Genomic DNA, 17,728 nt, shown 5'->3' with positions numbered 1-17,728 from the left:
GACATTTTTTTACGATATGTTATCTTCTCCCTCCCACTCTCAGGATAAAAATAATAAAACATCTAGAGAATGGTTTATGGGGGAAGAGGTTATTCACTTCTTCTGGACGCGGAGGGGTTTGATTTTTTTTTTTTTTTTTTTTTTGCATCTACACTCATACGTCCACTCTATGGAATGTAGTGATTTGTAATTGCAAAAGAGAGCTATAAACGGTTGGCTATGGTTGAAATTACTGTCCGCTACGTCGAGGGGGAAGATAGCAGGTTCCTGTTTCACTGCTGAAAATCCTTTTATTTTCGATGCATAAACTGTCCCCTATACACTTACTTTTCTGAGGTGAATTCCCTTCTCTCTGTGACGGATATTACTTAGCACTTATATGTATGATAGTTTATGGCGGAAGGAACACGAAATCTTTAGATTATGGGGCTATAGACCCACTTGCATATGTCTGTAGTTCACTGTCTTGCATTTATGTAACTCTTCTTGCATTAGTGTTAGGGAGAGAGATAGCTATGTCTTGTAAATTTAGGACTTGACCCATGTATCATCGATTCTTTGCTGCAATTTTTAGACCACATGTGTTTTTCTTGTATGTCAAGCAGTCCAAGCACATTAATTCTTACATTATGTACTGAATAACAGATAGCATGGTTTCTGAATTATAGTTAAGTATTTGAAAATGTTATGTTTACGATTTTCTTTGTAGAATTACACTCAGGTCAAGTTAACTTGACTGAATAATGTTAGGAACGCAAATGCAATAATGTTCAGACCTACCTGCATTAAAAAAAAAAGCAATCCAATCACAACAGAGACTCAGCACAATCTGCACTATTTTAGGGCAGCGCGGTATAGTCAAAAACTGATATTATGACGAATGCCCTTTGCTTTTGAAACTCAACAAAGCTACTCACTTAGACGGCTTTACCACATAGTAGTCCCTTAAATTATTACAATTCAGAAATGGAATGTGACAAAATGTGTCATTTTAGTCCACCTCTATAGCATTATACCGAGCTCAGACTTTACGATTGGGGATCCTGTGGGGAAGGACCGGTCTGACAGCTGTAGTATCAGTCTACCTACCCCATGAAGGAGCTTGTTATCCGTCACATGCGGACCTTCAGGTACGTTATTTCAGTTTAAAAAAAAAAAGCTATTATCTAAGCACCTACCCCTCTGGATTGCTTTCCATCTTTCGTCATGCTGTACTTTCACAATTACATAACAATAATATTAATCAAGACAGCATATGGCTCTCCGACTTGGCCAGCTCTGAGACGTCAACGTAAAATTTCACCGGTTTCCGACTGACTGGAGAGAACGCTTCGACTTCGTTTATCCCTTATGCGCTGAATCTGGAAGAACACTAAAACTCTGACAGTGTAAATATCTCATCAATCCATTCACCAATCAATTTATTTCAGTCTGAAAAAAGCACATGTTTATTTATTCCAGTCTTATGTTAAGGAAAATTCGCTTTCTCATGAAGATAATAAGAGCGTACGATTGTTTAAATTAAGTATAGGGTCTTTAAAATAATGTAAAATTTGCAGTGTACTTTTTTTTTTTTTTTGCTGATTTACCACGTTTACCACATTTAACAACCTCTGTATTCACATTTACACTTACATTTATTCATTTAGCAGACACTTTTATCCTAAGAAACTTCAGGATGACAAGATGACTTCCTACACCTCTATCAGTTCTATGCTTTGCTGACTTGTTGGCAACATAATTGTATTCTCTTGTTTCTATGATTGTGAATGTTGTGACTACAAATGAAGAGGCATAAATATACGAACAATGTACAATGTCCACATTGTTGATTGTACAAAGGCCCAAGATAATTTATCATAACTGTAACATTTAATACGGAAAGTGCAAAGTATATTTGTTCATAAGGCACAACATTAAAGAAAATCAGAAATCCCAAAGAATTTCAGCCAGTAGTCACAGGAATCCACAGACATGCTCTCTGAATATATGTTATGTCTGGTACAGAAAAAATGATGATTTGTCTCCTCCCAGTTTCCTCACATGATGAGTGTCACTGCCAGCCAGAGAAGAGTAACCATCAAGGTAGCAGGTCTCACGATGTCTTGTGAATCACAGACCACCATGTTTGGGGTTGGTCCGAGCTCAGGAATCCTTGTCAAATTCCATGATACAACGCTCTAGAAAACAAAGAGTTCTTTTGTTCATTAGACTCAGATCTAGATTCAGACGAATGAGATTTTTTTTTAGATTTAGATTTTCCAAGGAACATGCTGGGAAGAGGCGATGTGACCTCTGTATCTTGTAGACTATAGATGGATGAGGATGAAGGGAGAGCACCAGGAGTTGATACTTACACTGGAATTGTAAATTCCTATGAACTGTGGGATCGTTTTCACTGTCTGCTCATACTCTGTAATTGACCTCTCATCCCAAGTCTTTGAGAACATCATCATGTACCACTCGCTGCAAAGATTTGGAAGAAGTGAGTCGATATGAACAAGTGAGAGAAACGATGCATGGAAGACAGAGCTAGCGGTGTGGTAACATTACTTTTGGTTTGTCATGCCCAGCTCCTGCACTAGATCATCTGGACTTGGAAAGCTATGACACAGGCTGATATCCAAGGCTGGGTAATAGAGCAGGAATACCATGCACATCTCATCTGTAGTCTCTAGCCCTCCCTGTTGAAAAAAATCCAAATGTTTAAATGTTAGACTTCATTTTTCAAATGGTAATTACTTCTTAGTAGTCTACAGCAAGGATTAGCATTTTTTGAATAGGACACTTTATTGAAGCTCACAGAATCTACAGAAACAACAACAGGGCATTATTTGTATTACCAACCCATGTGATAGTGTTACGGTCTTGAGTGTTGTATGTGCATTCCACCAACACCTGGTCACCCTAAAATAAAGCACGAAAAGCTCTATATTTCAGTGTGCATGACATCCTCCAAATATTTTATTTCAACTTTTATTTCAACATAAAGATCATTCAAAAAGTATTTTGCAATAGTTGATTTGTTGCAAATACTGGAGTTTGAAACTATAAATGACAACTAGCACAGTGAGATACTTCACTTGATAATTAGCTATATATGCAAAGTAATTACACTGCATTTACAAAGTCAATTTTAACACATCAGCATGGTTTCATCCGTTACTGCCCATTAGGCTATTTCCAGCAGAGCTGAACAGCATTGGTTTAGCCCTGGATATTTACCTGTTTAATCATCTTGGTTTCTCCCAGATTTAGAATCTGCTGGTATTCGAAGTCATAGTTTTCATTAAATGTTAAAAAATCTATTTGCTGTCCATCTCTGGAGAGAGCAGGAGAAAGAATGCTTCATTAGAATGTGTATCAGTGTGTGCTGTGATCAAGCAAAGTCACTTGAAAACTTTTAGTAGACGTTTTGCTGTACTGGTTTCACCATTTTAGTACATATGAATTGAGCCTTTCATATATACATTCTCAAATTCTTATGAAATTAACAAATGACACTGACGTATTACTGTTACTGTAGATAACTGACTATAGATAATGCAGACTAGTGGAAGGATACTGTTCCAAATGGGTTATTAACTGGTTGTTAATAGTTGTTACTGCTATGAGATTGAAATCATATGACCAAAACAGTTTAATCATAAATACACTAAAAATACACTGTAAAAAAAAAATCCGTTGTTTTTACGGAAAAAAAAACTGCCAGTTGTGGTTGCCAGAATAATTCTGTGAAAAATACAGTAAAAACCTAAACAGCTTTACAGAACAACCTGTAAATTTTACAGTTTGAAACTGTTGTAATTTAGAAAAAAAAAAAAACCCCACAATCTAAACCGGTAAATCTGACAGCCTTTAAATAGGAAAGTGGAGGTGTAACCTGCTTTGTGTAGATCAGTGGTTCTCAACTTCAGTCCTGAAGACCCCCTGTCCTACACCTCTTTATTATCACAGTTAACAGAGTTAATCAAGGCCTTGATGATTAATTGATCAGTGGAATCAGGTGTGCCAGTCCTGAGCGCAGTCCCAAGCTGGACTCAAACTCGCGACTTCGGACATGGGAGGCAGGCATGCTAGCAAGGAGGCTAAAACCCATGGGCGCTAGCTTCTGTCACTAGCAAATTTCTTCAGGTGTCGGGGAGTTTGCGTCCGACGTAGGGCCGTGCTTGTCTACACAACACAGGTTACACTGCTACTATTATAGTTTTAGCCTACTGGTGTATTGTTAAATATAGGCCTGCTCAATTCTAAACAGACATCACCTGTTGTTTTTTTAAACCCTTCATATTAACGTCATTTTACTGTAGGCCTATTTGTACATATTCTTATCTGTAAAGCATAAGATATGAATTTGTAAAATGTATATGGTTTCTTTCTATATATATATATATATATATATATATATATATATATAACAAAAACATTATTTTAACACTGTCATGTTGTAATTATAACTGTATTGTACTGTTTTTTTGTATTACAGTTTTCCAGTAATCTGTAAATCCTACAAAGAAATATGATTCTTTCAACATATTCTTACTTTAAAATGAACAGTTGTGTTTGGATCAATATTTTACTATACTATATTATACTATACTGTAAACGAAACACTGCTTCATTGTTGTTCTATTTACAGTTTTTTAGCTGTCATGATTTTACAGCACATCACTATTAATTTCACGGACATTTTTTACGGTGTAGCACAGTCACCTGAAATGGCCAACTCGCACTTTCCGCCCAGCGAGGTGAGTGTGTAGGATAGAAGCAAAAACATGAAGGTCATGAGCAGGTTCTGGACCAATCTGAGAACACATGGGACACAGTCAGGAACTTCAGGTTTAGTGTGAGTGAACCTGACAGGTGACAGATGAACACTACAATAACAACCTATCTGTCTAATAATGCCTGTGACTCGTGAATGGACCAAATATTAACTGGACCAAATATTAACATTACTGTTGCCAGATCAGTTGTCCCTGGGACATAACATATCTTGTTGCCATAATTCTTCCCTTAAGAATTTTGGAGGCCTGTTTCCCAGCTGTCACACAAACATTAATAACAACATTGAAATAGCAAGACAAATGCCGAGATTTTCATGACAGGGCGTTAAACTAGTATTTTCTACCATGTCTCCTTTAGAGAATACTTTGAAATGTTACCGTTAAAAATCTCAGTTCAGGTGTTAGCTATAGATGTCACATAGGTGAATGTCTGATATAGGCAAATGTTACGCTACATTTCTTGTATAATTAAATTATTTCCTCTTTTACCTGTCTCATGAGAGAGGTGTCACACAAGCCATATGTGTGGTACATTGAAGCGTTGGGAGGGATTGCATATCCTGGACTCACTGCCAGTCCTGTCTGCAAAACTGCTGCATCATGTTGCCGTAGCTCAGAGGTGTAGAAGAATCTCAAGCCAGAGTTATCAACTCGCCCTGAGAAGATAGCATACATTTAATTTACTGTTCACATTCATGCAAAAGGGCTTCGGGCCTCATGAACTCCCAGGATAAAGCACCTTTGCTTTGCTACTGTCTCTGTGTGACCGGCACAACAGGCCATCCTAAGATAGGGATTGTCATTCATACTCTCATACAGTCCTTCTCTGAGTTGTGATGGAGAACACTACCTTTGAGCTTGGATGGGTTGTTGTAATGCATCTCAAGCCTGTACATTTGCACCCTCCCATCTCCTCCTATGGGAACTCCAGCCACCTCTGGAAATTCAAAAGCCTGTGAGGAGTCCAAACAAAAGAGATGTAAGGTCTAGCTGTTTGAAAGACAGATGTCAAACAAGATCTTCCCTGTCCGTCTTGGTCATCCAATAATCCATCCAATATGGCATGTGCATCTCACCTGTTCACATTACAGATTTCTTCAGCTTTATGTTCTGTCAGTATTAAAAATTGAGGTTCACCAAGGTGGTGCTGATAGGGCAAAAGCTCTGCAGTTTGCAGGACTGTTCAATCAAGGTTTGTGCCATGCAACATTCTGATAGATCCAGCCGAGCCAAACACAGAGTTTGATAGGTGTGAACTGATAGTGTTGAGCAGCTGAAAGAGATTCTGTCAGTTGTATGCAAAGCACAATCAAGCTCTGTCCCTGGACCAAGTAGGGTCCGTCGCAGAGTCTGCAAGGATTACCCAAGGCTCCTAGTGTGTCTCTGGAAGAGCTTGAAAGGCATTTGAAGGAAAGGAAAGGTTGCAGATCAGTCAGGGGAAAAACTGACCAGGTCCGAGTGATCTCTCTGTGTATTGAACCAAAGATCTACTTTAGCATGATTTCCAAGTGGTTGGTGACCTTCTTCGTAGAGAATGGCTTCAGTGACACATCAGGTCAGAGGAGGGACATATCAGGAGTATCTGGATGCCTTGAGCACAAAGGCCTGGTAACTTGCAACTGTGTTCATCAGAAAAGCCAAGGAAAAGAAGGGCAGTCTGGTAGCATTGTGATTAGACCTCATAGACACATATGGCTCTATACCACAAGTGATGATGGAGTTCACACAAGGAAAACAACTTGCCCCCAGCAAAATCAGACACCTCACTGCAGACTACTCCAAAAATCTACGCAAGGGAGTCTCCAGTGGGACAGTTATACTAATCTGGATTAAGATTGAGGTGGGAATAACCAGAAACTGCACCACCTCCATAGTCCTGTTTGCACTGACAATATACTGTGAATCAGACAGACAGCTTGCAGAGGCCCTTCTTCCAGGCACCTGTTTGGGCTTTCACAGAGAACATGACAATCTCCCCTGAGTCAGTAAAAGGATGCAGATGGATCTTACAGGTGCTGAAGAGGTTGACAGGCCAGGCCAGGGAGAGCTTCATGGTTTTACAGAGAATGATTCTACTTTAGCACTGCAGGGATGACCATTCCAACTATATCAGAGAGCTTCTTTAAGAGCATGGTGTTGGATCGTACCATAAGGAATAATATATCTGTCCTTGCTGTTTGCATGGAACTGAAAGGCTGGATGAGATAAGTGGACCACTCTAGACCACCAGGGAGGTTCAAAGCATGGGTGCACCAACTTGGCATTCAGCAGAGGATCCTGTAGCTGCTTTTCTGAGACCAGGGATAGAAAGGTCAGTGGCAGCTTCTGGAAAAGGATGATACAACCAAGGAGTTTGGGCTACATGGGCAGAGGAGTTTGGGCCCTTTATGGACACAACAATGTACTGACAGTGACATTCAGATCCTTGGTGGAGAAGTTGAAGGTGACACAGGTCAGAGAGGTCTTGCAGTACACTGGGAGGAAGTATAGTGCAAACTGTCATGCAGACGGATGTTGTGCAGGTAGAGTCAAAGTTGCACTATAATGGGATGGAAGGGGCATCGGCAAGATGGACTGTTGGAATCCTGTTCAAGTTCTCACAATGACACCTTCAGACAGGCAACAGAAATTAATACTGCTGTTTGCATTCAAATTCCTCACATAGAGGTCTCAGCCTGCAGCCTGCTGGGGACAGTGATGGAAAGGACCTAAAGATGGCTTTGTCCCAATAATATTTTTTTTTTTACACATTATGCAATAATCCCTATGAAGCCAAAAACAAGCCCTTACCCCTCCTCCAACACCCCACGCAGCTGTAACCTGGAGGCACTGGTTTATTTCTGCACTGTGAAAACACACCTCCTCATGAGGATTTGTGACGCTGGGTGGGCAGTGATACAGCACCATGTGATGGACCATATCTAAGTGTTCAACTATGGGCTCAATCTGAAAACAAACCAACAAACAAACAAAGAAACAAAAAAATAAATGGTTGACAAAGATAATTTATTGAGCTGGCAACTTATACGAAGGTAACAGCTCAACATGCTTCGCTACATACAACAGCAGATTCACAGACAAAACAGATGACAAAACAGCATCTCACGATAGTGTATGAAGCAAATGATGATGAAATGTTAATCAGACAGGGGCTCTATTACTTGCAAAATGGTCAGATATAAATCTGGCCCAGTGTTTGTGAAATGCCTGTGTTTGCGTGTGACAGTCACCTACCCGATAGATGTGATACTTTCGGTCGAAGAATGGGGCTGGCATGATCTTGCAGTAGTAGGTTGTTCTTACGTCTGGGATGGTATACTGCAGCAGAAAACAGTAGGAGAACACAAAACATTACAGCCAGTGCTATTAGAGACGGGAGCCATGAGAGCTGTAGTGTTTTATGCGGAGGGCCGCACGGCTCTACCTTAAGGTGTTTACCCAGGCCTCCAGAGAAGAATCCCAATACACTAACATTGATGTTTATACTCTTTAAAGGCATCTGCATTTGAGAATATTTGTTGTCCTTGACCCCTAACTGTTTGTCCAGAATTGTTTTGTTTCAAATTGTTGCCAGTGAAATAAGTCATGTTCAGTTTTCATGGTATTGAATCACATTGGTCACACAACATTGCTTATGTGAAAATACATTACCATCATTGGTGTTCCTGACAGTATTGACAATTGCAGTTGAATATACTGCACAATGCATAAGTGATGTGGAAAAGTACACTTCTCTGGAAATTCAGCTTATCATATTCAAGCCAAAGATTTTAAAAAGCTGACAAAGAAAAAGAGGTCATTGTTTTTACAGTTAGGTAGAGAGGGATCAGTCAGAGGTAACCTTGAACTCTTACATTTGTCATGGTCAAGTCAAAGTATTTACTGTCTGAAGGGGTGCTGCGAGGCATGTAGTTCAGGAGGTTGATTTCCTTGGTTCCCCGTTGGCTGCCATGGTAGCTGATGTCATCGTCTATCCCATAAGCGTAGATGAGCTTGATCGGAATCCCCTGAGGAAGAGGAAAAGCATAAGGAAAAATGCCCAAGACACATAACAGTACTGAATGGAGGTGGATTCAACCAATTAACCTTCCTGTCTACTCATTCAGATTCTCCTACATATGTGAAACAAACTTCTTTGGAGCAGACATAAGACCAGCGACATAAACCTGCTTTTTAGTGTGATTATCCTAATTTAGCTTAGCATTCCAGTCTTCAGGTGGTTTGTCTGTTTTATTTTTGGTGCAATGAATTTTTCTTTTTAGACCTGCTCCCAAAAGTAATTAGCTTTCACGAGCATAGGAGAGGAAAACAGAGTTGTTTTGTGTTGTTTATCTTGGTTTGGTGGTTAGAGGGGGCATTCTTTTATCTGTATGTTGTATTCTTACTCAGAAAGGCTTGTAATAGTAATTGCTTATCTAGTTGTAACTTTGCAAACTGATAAAATAACATCACAACTGGCTTAGTACATCAGGAAAAACACAAAATGAATGGATTACTACATTGTGGAATGAATCAAGGAAATATGACCAAATGAAACTCAATAAACTTACGTAATACTAGAGCCCATAAAGTAGAATTGGTGACTATGTTCACTCTAAGCTATGTGTGCGCGCGCCATTACAATCTCTTTAGGGGTTAGTTGTTGCAACAGAGTATGTGGCAGAGAAATAACACACAGCAGCGAAGGGCAAAAGAGTGATGTTTACAAGAATGTACAACCACTATTGACAAAACTATTTACAACCGTGAATGTCATCAAAAGGGCAGATCCACATCTCAAAGTACACAACAAAGTTCTGGGACACTTTTCCGTGGAGAATAAGTGAGCTAAGAGCAAACTGGACTAACCTCCAACGTTATTATTACGTCACCAATTACTGCACTATGTACAGAGACAACCTTTATTTTATCTGGTTTTAATTTGATTCCTATTTATCTTATTATATTCTACTTTTTTATTCTATGTTGTGTTTGGTGTGTGCTGACGGTGTTGTTGCGACACTTGAATTTCCCTCGGGATTAATAAAGTATCTCGTTTTCGTATTTGTATTCGTAATTAATACAGCAGAGTGCCGCGGAGTGGGAGAAACAAAACCAGCTGGCACGCAAGCAGAAGTCACATCCAGGGGAGGTCAAGGTTCTCGTTGGCAATGCTCTTGGCATTATGATGCTTTATTGTGTCTATTCAACAAACCCACGGGCCCTGCACATTCTCAGCCAATCGGAACACATCACTTCTCGTGCCCTGTGATTCTACATGTAACAGAGGGGTGCAATTGAGTGCAGCCTAGTTGTTAGTGGGATGTTGATATCTAAGAAGTGATCAGACCCGACATGTCTGTAATGGTTGAACAGACACCTCAACCACCCCAATAGTTCTAGTGCTCAAAATACTTTTCTGTGAGTATACCTGAGAATTGGAGAAGTAAAAAAAAATTTCCATATAATTTAATTGCTTATTTTATCAAGAAAGCTAATTAAACTATGGACAGTATGCAGAACGCTCTTTGGTACACGTTGATCGTGAATGAGAGCACCGAAATAACTGTGAACAAAATGTTAGTGCTTTACATTGAACATAGGGGGAAAACGATGATATCTAATTCATTTTCACTGTAAATAGTCTGGCTACTGTATTTTATTTAAGAAATTTAAGCACTTAACACTTTGGATGGCAAATGGCTGGTCATAAAAATGTGCATGTTTGATTTTGCTCACACTGCTTTGCTCACAGAGGATCCAATGAATTTGCTCACATGTTGAAAAATTAGAGTGAACATTGTTTGTGACTATGTTATGACATATTATATAACTTCACGTCAAATGAATGTCAAAAGTACCACCGTTATATTCATACGATAACAAACCAGTAAACCTACATATGTTTAGACATCACTGATCCACAGTGATTCTTCTCTCACTCAGTCAATGTCTACTGACAATGAATTCTATTGAGCACAACATAAGGTATATATATGTGTGTGTAAGAGGCATGCATGGTGTTTATGAAGCAAGCTAAAGGACTGGCAAATCTGAAACAGGATACTGTCTCCATTGTGCTCTGCTGCTATAGAAATACAGTGTTCACAGACAAACACTGAGGAAAAACAAGAAAGATGAGGCGACTGAAAATAAGCGAGACAACACTCTTTAAAGAGTATACAGCTCAAAAATATAAAAAAAATTACCTTAGTGTTCGACTCTTATGAAAGCTTTTAGAAACAATAGTAGACTCTTCTGAGTAGACTCACAGTAACTGAAAAGTCCTGTGGGTCGCAAGCCGCGATGGGCCGTTGAAACTTCATCACAGTCTGTCCGTTCACCTCAGTCAGTGACAGGAGTTTATAGTTCTGCTCTTTGTCCACAGATGGTAATTCGTTCCCTTCAGCATAGCGATCCTTGAAGAAAACAAAGGAAGATTACTGACTTCTCTTTATCTTTATGAATCTTGTGTCAGCCCTCCAAAAACTTTGACTGATCCAGTCTATATTGGAAAATCCTGAGAGGTCTATTATCAGTTAATCGCTTCTAGTTAATCGCTATTATTAGTTAATCACTTAAACACACTATGAATGCCGAGAGAAGGAAAACTCCAACTGTAAAATGAAAATGTTTGTCATGATTCATGAATTGTGTTAGAGCAGTGATTCTCAACTACCTGTCCTGGGGGCCCACTGTCCTGCATGTCTTTGTTTTAACTCAGGACTGACACACTTGATTCCACTGATCAGTTAAACATCAAGCCCTTGATTAGCTCAATTAACTGTGAAAATGAAGAGTTAAAAACAAAGATGTGCAGGACAGTGGCCCCCAGGATTGGAGCTGGGAATCACTGTGTTAGAGGACACAGCAGTGGATAGAAGTATGAAAGTTTGAATGGATTTTCATGTCATATTCTGTCAGTTTTCATGAATATGAATTTATGGGATCAAAGGAGCTGCTGATTTTCTGGTATTGGACCTTGTGGTAATTCACCACTCAACAAATACCAAATGCCTAAAAGAAAATACCTTGACATCCAAGTAATAGTGATGTTAGCATTAGCATAGCAATTATGGTCAGAAGCAAACACCTCGTTACACTTTTACTAATGTGGTTTTAATCCAAACTTATATTACAAAACTTAAGTTAGTTTATCAGACTAAAGCATTTGTTTACTGCAGCACAGCGGGTTCAACGATCTGAACAAAATTCCACAACAGTGGGAAATTCCACATCCTGTGTGTTTGATTAAATTAATGTGATCCTGAAAAATGGTGTAACTAATACTCTTGCCAGTCACATGATTTTCATAACCTCTACTATGGCCACCCAGTGGCTTTCATTAGCTGTGAACATCCCCATGTTCTATCATCCCTGAGGGGAGAGCCTTTGAGAGAAACATGTAGTGGTGTAGTGAAGCTGTGGACCATTTTTACTATCCCTTTGCAATGTAGGATCTTTAACTTAACTTTATCTTTGGAGAATGGGGGAGTTTAATTTGTTGCCACTCTGTTTCAACAGCTATATTAGGTAAATTTGAGATTTTTTGTCTGCGATTTACGCTGAATTATACAACAGTTAGTCGAGTAATTTGATTGGACAAGAGCATTCCAAAGAGTACTGATATAGAGTATAACAGCACTGGGACAAGGGTAACACTGTGGTGAACAACCACAACAGGCATTTGTCACATAGTCACAAACAGCTGAATTAATGTACCTAACTATGTTTTTTTTGTCATAGTATCTAAGAGTGTTTATTAATCACACAGGCAAGCATACCTGGATGTATATGATTATGTTATTACGGTGTTTCTGCAGGTAATTACAGTAAGCCAATGCTGAACAGATTACTGGAACTACCTAACCAGTTTCTTGTATTATGTAACTTAGTCTTAGTTTTTGAGATATTGTTTCACCATTTAAGAAGAACAGTTTGTCCTGTAATTTCATCAGTGTGTGATCAGATAGCTATTTGTGATTTTAGCAAACTTGATGACGTTTCAGGTTTCAAGCTTAAACTTGAAACTTGATGAAAATAAATGCATTCAGTGTTTATTTAAAAAATTTAAAATACACTTATGTGTTGTGGAGGAGTCCTCTTGATGGGCCTTTGATTCAGCCTCTTGATTCAGTCTTGAACAAGGTAATGAACAGATTGTTTCAACACATTGTTTTACTGTCAAATCCTCAGTTTCTTGGTTTCCATAGTCGCTCACGTGCCAGAGGTTCCCAGAGAATATCATATGATCTGTCTGAAGCTATCAGTAAAGTAATATATATTTCATACATAAAAGTGACGCATTAAAGAAAGAGAACAGGGGTCCAGACTGAAGGAGATTGTGCTGGTTAATGACGCCGCAGGACTGTGAGGGATCCTCAGAGATTCCCATAGAATATCATATGATCTGTCTGAAGTTATCAGTAAAGTAAAAGCCTCTCACCCACCACCTCATCTCTCCTTTGATGTTGCCGTTGATTTGCTGGATAGATTTGCCTCCACTGCTTCCCCACATGCAGTCGAGTGTAACCTGGTCTGGGCGGCAGAAACTAGGTCTATGGAAGAGCATACGCAGGAGGCTCATCATATGGATGTGAGAGGGGGACGAATTGAAAAACTTCGCTCAGCACCACACCAGGTCACTGTGAATATTTAGTTATGCCATTTGGATTGGTTAATGCTCTCTCTGTCTTTCAGGGCTTGGTCACTGAGGTTCTAGGGGATATGTTAGGACATTTTGTTAGGATGTGTGTACATTGACGACGTTCTGATCTCCTCAGCAACCATCGGCAAAAACATTCAACATGTCAGAGCCATACTACAACATTTATGAGACAGTCTTCTCTTCTTTAAAGCAGAGAAATGCCAGTTTCATCAGTGTTCTGTTTCTTTTCTTGGTTATGAATTTGGGCTATTTCTTGGTTATGTGTTCGGGCAGCCCATGGCCTAAAGGTTAGGGAATCAGGCTCATGACTGAAAGGTCACCGGTTTGATTCCCACGACCACGATTCCCTAACCTCCATGGCTGAGCTGCCTTAACAGCTCCTAACCTCCAACTGTGCTGCCCACTGCTCCTATGCCTTGGTGTGTGTGCGTTCACTACCAGTGTGTAAGGATGAGTTAAATGCAGAGAATAAATTCACTGCTCACTGTTCACAGTGTGCGTGCAATCACAGCATTCTGTTCTTCTTCTATGAGGGAGTTTGTCAGAGGAGGGTAAGATGCGTCAACAATTCCAACTTTATCTAGACCCTAGAACTATTAAAGAATTGCAGTGATTTTCGGAAATTTGCTACTGCCCTCTGCCTATTTAAGGAGAGATTCACCTCAGCAGCAAACTCCCAGATCTGTTACATCAGTTTGTGGTTGAAATGAAGTGGCTGAAGGTAGGAGGTAGGTGTGGGGGCAGTGTCAATGGTAACCCAGTTAATCAGCCATCAGCTCCTCCTGATTGTTAATCATTACATATCGTTGCTACCGGTTACCAATTCATGGACTCATTTCCAGCTGTCTTCAAATACTCATTGTCGTTCTTATTTTCTTTTCTTTTCATTCTTTTCATTCCAAGGCTGTTTAGCATTTTCCAGAGTTCACCTTGTAGCACCTTTTGGGTTTTTTCCCCCAGTTTATAATTTCAGTCTTGTCTTTGATATTTCGGGTAACTGTGTGTTTTATCTTTAACTGCTCTCTGGATTTGGGGGGAAAAGTTATATTTGCTGATAGTTTCCAGAGTTCTACGGTTACTTTGGTGTTTTTATGAACAATAATGATAACTAACCAATCAGACATTTGTGATCAATATGCGCTAATTAACATAAAGCATTCTACCGTCTCAAGCATTTCAAGACATCTCTTACTGTTTGTACATTTAGGTGACCCAGTAGAAACCTGTAAAATCAAATTGTAAAATCAGAAACAAGGTGTGGACTTCTTGAATTTCCACTTGTTTTTATAGAACTTACCAATCAATCTAAATTTTAAAAAATGACTGCTGGAATCAACTTGTGATTCTCATATTCAAAATATGTAAACACATTCTTATATACTATGTCTTTCTAATGAACCATTTTACCTGCCAATTTTATTCCAGACCCTTAAACTGTAAACAAAACTGTAATACAAGTTCAATCTGCGTCAACATTTCGAAAGCCATGTCCTCTGCCACCAAACATCCAAAAACAAGAGGTTCACCCAAAAAAAATTTCAAAGGAATTCAATATCTCTTCACTTGTGTAGGGACAGCCTACTTGTCAACATCTCTATTTTCCATGTTCTCTTTGTAGCACTGTGGACAATGTTCAGGGATAGCTATTACTCGCTGATGAATAGACTGTTAAAGATCCGCTTACACCCACCATTCATGAATTTGAGATGCTAGAAACGGTTTTGGACTTAGTTGGCTAATATTCCCATTCACCGGTCCTTAAGGGAGTGGTCCCATTACAAAACTAGCATAAGGTGAACTCATGACAAGGCAATCGGGAGAGTTAAAATAAACTATGGATTTTTAAGAGAGTCCATCTAAGACAATGTTGTAATTCGATTCCGCTAAATTTGAGATAGCTTTTGTTTCACGTTTTAGCTCAGGGATGTGTTACCATAGAGACAAAGGCAGAAATATCCTAACTTTGCAATGGGGACCTGAAAAGCCAAGCTTTTCCCAAATTGCCCCAGATATTATCGCACTGATTTCTTAGGCCTGCGGCCAGGATGATTTTTATCAAGCCCACAAAGACAGCTACAAATCCATAAAAAGAGACAACAATAGAGAAAAAAAGCTTAGACAGGCAAGTGACTGTGAAAGGTAGGAGTCCGGTACAAAGTAAAAAAAATAGTTGTGAATCATTCGAACTGTAATTACCGTGAAGTAAGTTCCCTGTGGTCCAACTCCCCCAATGACGATATCTGATCCCGCCATACCTCCGTTGGGGCTGAATCCCAAACTGACCCAGCCAGAGGTGTTCACGGTCAGCTCAAACGTAATGATGTCTGTCGCTTTATCGAATCCCCACCTGAGTCGGACATCGCGGCCGTGGTCCAGGTACTCTGAGAAAGGGAAGAGCGGGTCCTCTTGAGCACCTGCAACGAGACTCAACGCCAGCATCAGAAGAGGAGAGATCAGAAGAGACCCCATAGTGTTACCAGTATTGTACCTCTCTTAGTGTTTCTCTTCTATATTCTCTATCTCCTCTTTCTAATGTTTTCCATGTCCTTTTTTCTGTTTACATTTCCACTCCCCTTCCTACCTGCCCCAATTTGTCACACCTCCCCTCCCACCTCAGGGCCACCTGCAGAATGCAATGACTGAGGAGGCATTTGAGATTTGCAGGGGTGGGGCAAACGCGTACATTATGATTAGGCAACAGTTAAAACTGAGGGGGCAAAAATTTTATCTGAGAGGGCTGCACCCCCTTTTGCTCCCCCCCCCCCCCCCCCCCCCCCCATAATGCCCCCCCCCCGCCCCACCTGTGTTCAGTTGTAAATGTGCTCATAAATAGGTTTTTCTGCTTCTTGGTTGTTTATTGCTGAATTAATGTTCGGTATGAGATGAGGCTTTTATTGTAACTGACAGTAAATTTGCTCATCTATTTGTCACCGATGGTTTGTGATCAGTCAATCGCATCACTAGCCATAGCCATAGCCAACGCCAATTCTTTGTTTCTGCGCCATGTACCTTAGGGGGTTATTTGGATCACATCGTATAGGCTACGTGCGTAATGCATAGTTGAAGGAATGCTGAATGTTTAATCATTTTCATGTGATGTAGCTTTTGTATTGTTGAGAGACAAAAGTATCACATTGTTAAGCGCTTGCCATTGTCAAAGAAGAATAGTGCGTTCATATTGACAATTTATGTAAACCACTTTAAAGTCAGCCAAACTCAGGTTGAATCAGAATTGTAAAATGGACTCATTATGAAGAACAAAATAATTAGTATGGTAAATAAGGGTTGTGTGAAAAATCTTTTAATCATCAATTTTATGACGCCTTGAACTCAAACTCTAACAATCAGGAGTCATATAACCTAGGCTATCTCTGGACAGACCGGTTTATGTGGTAAAAGGTTACTTACTTATTTGCTATGAAAGCGGCGAAACACAGTGGAGGGGGTTCACTTACTCACTCATTATCTAAGCCGCTTATCCTGATTAGGGTCGCGGGGCAGTGGAGGGGGTTTGTCATTGTTAACCTAATTCTTGGGACTTGACCCAGTTTACAGGTCCTGTTCAAAGTGCGGTTAACACACTGACTTAGTCGTGTTTTCAGCACGCTCCTTTTTTATTTTTGTTTGTAGCTCCTCAGTCATGTGATGTAGGCTACAGCGGTAATTTGCCAATGTCAAAAGATTTTTGCAGTAATGCAATGAACTCACTTACGGTATTAACGGAGGAGTGAAACTGCAACCGCAGGACAGATCTCCCCTGATATAGCGAATACCCAACTTTAGTTTTGAAACTGATCTAAGCTACTCACTCAGATAGCATTACCGTATAGAAGTCCATGAAGTCCACAATTCAGCTGTCGAATGTGTGATGATAGTCCATTTCTGTCGCTTTACAGAGTCCAAACATTACAACTAGAACACTTGTCGGAGTGACCCTTTAGACCACTGTGGTAGCTATATCATATCAGTCTACCTACTTTACGACTATTCCTGTTAGAGCAGTAACGTCTACACATGTGGACCTTAAATTAGATGTTTTCAGTGAAAAATAAAACTCTAATGTATGCACATGTCACCGGATCTTTTCTGGCATTTTTATAGTTACTGCATACTCGATAATACTACCAGGTTACAGCATATGGGTACAGGTGTCAAAACGCTTTTCGTGTGTGTTGATTTACTTTATCTTCATTTCTGTCTATACCCCCGAGTGCGTTTTTGCTGTTGGATTGAAGACTTTATCTGTGATTGGAAAATGCCATTTTGTTTACTAGCTGTTTTGTTCCGCGGTAAT

At 39.7% G+C, this 17,728-nt stretch overlaps 1 protein-coding gene across 1 annotated transcript; it reads right to left on the bottom strand.

Moving 5' to 3' along the window:
- Nucleotides 1-2,549: 2,549 nt before the first annotated feature.
- On the bottom strand, nucleotides 2,550-15,903 carry LOC115809197 (DBH-like monooxygenase protein 2 homolog). The gene is made up of 11 exons (XM_030770763.1): nucleotides 15,631-15,903; nucleotides 11,039-11,185; nucleotides 8,642-8,794; nucleotides 8,022-8,105; nucleotides 7,578-7,733; nucleotides 5,638-5,740; nucleotides 5,277-5,443; nucleotides 4,714-4,805; nucleotides 3,226-3,322; nucleotides 2,848-2,907; nucleotides 2,550-2,684 (listed from the first exon to the last, which is right to left on the bottom strand). Exons 1-11 carry the CDS (start codon nucleotides 15,901-15,903, stop codon nucleotides 2,550-2,552), a joined length of 1,467 nt encoding a protein of 488 aa, XP_030626623.1.
- Nucleotides 15,904-17,728: the final 1,825 nt, after the last annotated feature.

Source organism: Chanos chanos, chromosome 4, assembly GCF_902362185.1.
Source record: "Chanos chanos chromosome 4, fChaCha1.1, whole genome shotgun sequence".
In the NCBI taxonomy this organism is placed as follows: domain Eukaryota; kingdom Metazoa; phylum Chordata; class Actinopteri; order Gonorynchiformes; family Chanidae; genus Chanos; species Chanos chanos.
This window is presented reverse-complemented; position numbering and strand designations above follow the sequence as displayed.

What these genes read in the sequence shown, in the direction of transcription:
- LOC115809197 (XM_030770763.1), bottom strand. Translation starts at nt 15,903, where the DNA reads ATGGGGTCTCTTCTGATCTCTCCTCTTCTGATGCTGGCGTTGAGTCTC. An exon ending in GAAAGTATCACATCTATCGG is followed by an intron (nt 7,734 to 8,021) that starts GTAGGTGACTGT and finishes GTTTGTTTTCAG; the next exon opens with ATTGAGCCCATAGTTGAACA. An exon ending in ACCGTAACACTATCACATGG is followed by an intron (nt 2,685 to 2,847) that starts GTTGGTAATACA and finishes TTTTTTCAACAG; the next exon opens with GGAGGGCTAGAGACTACAGA.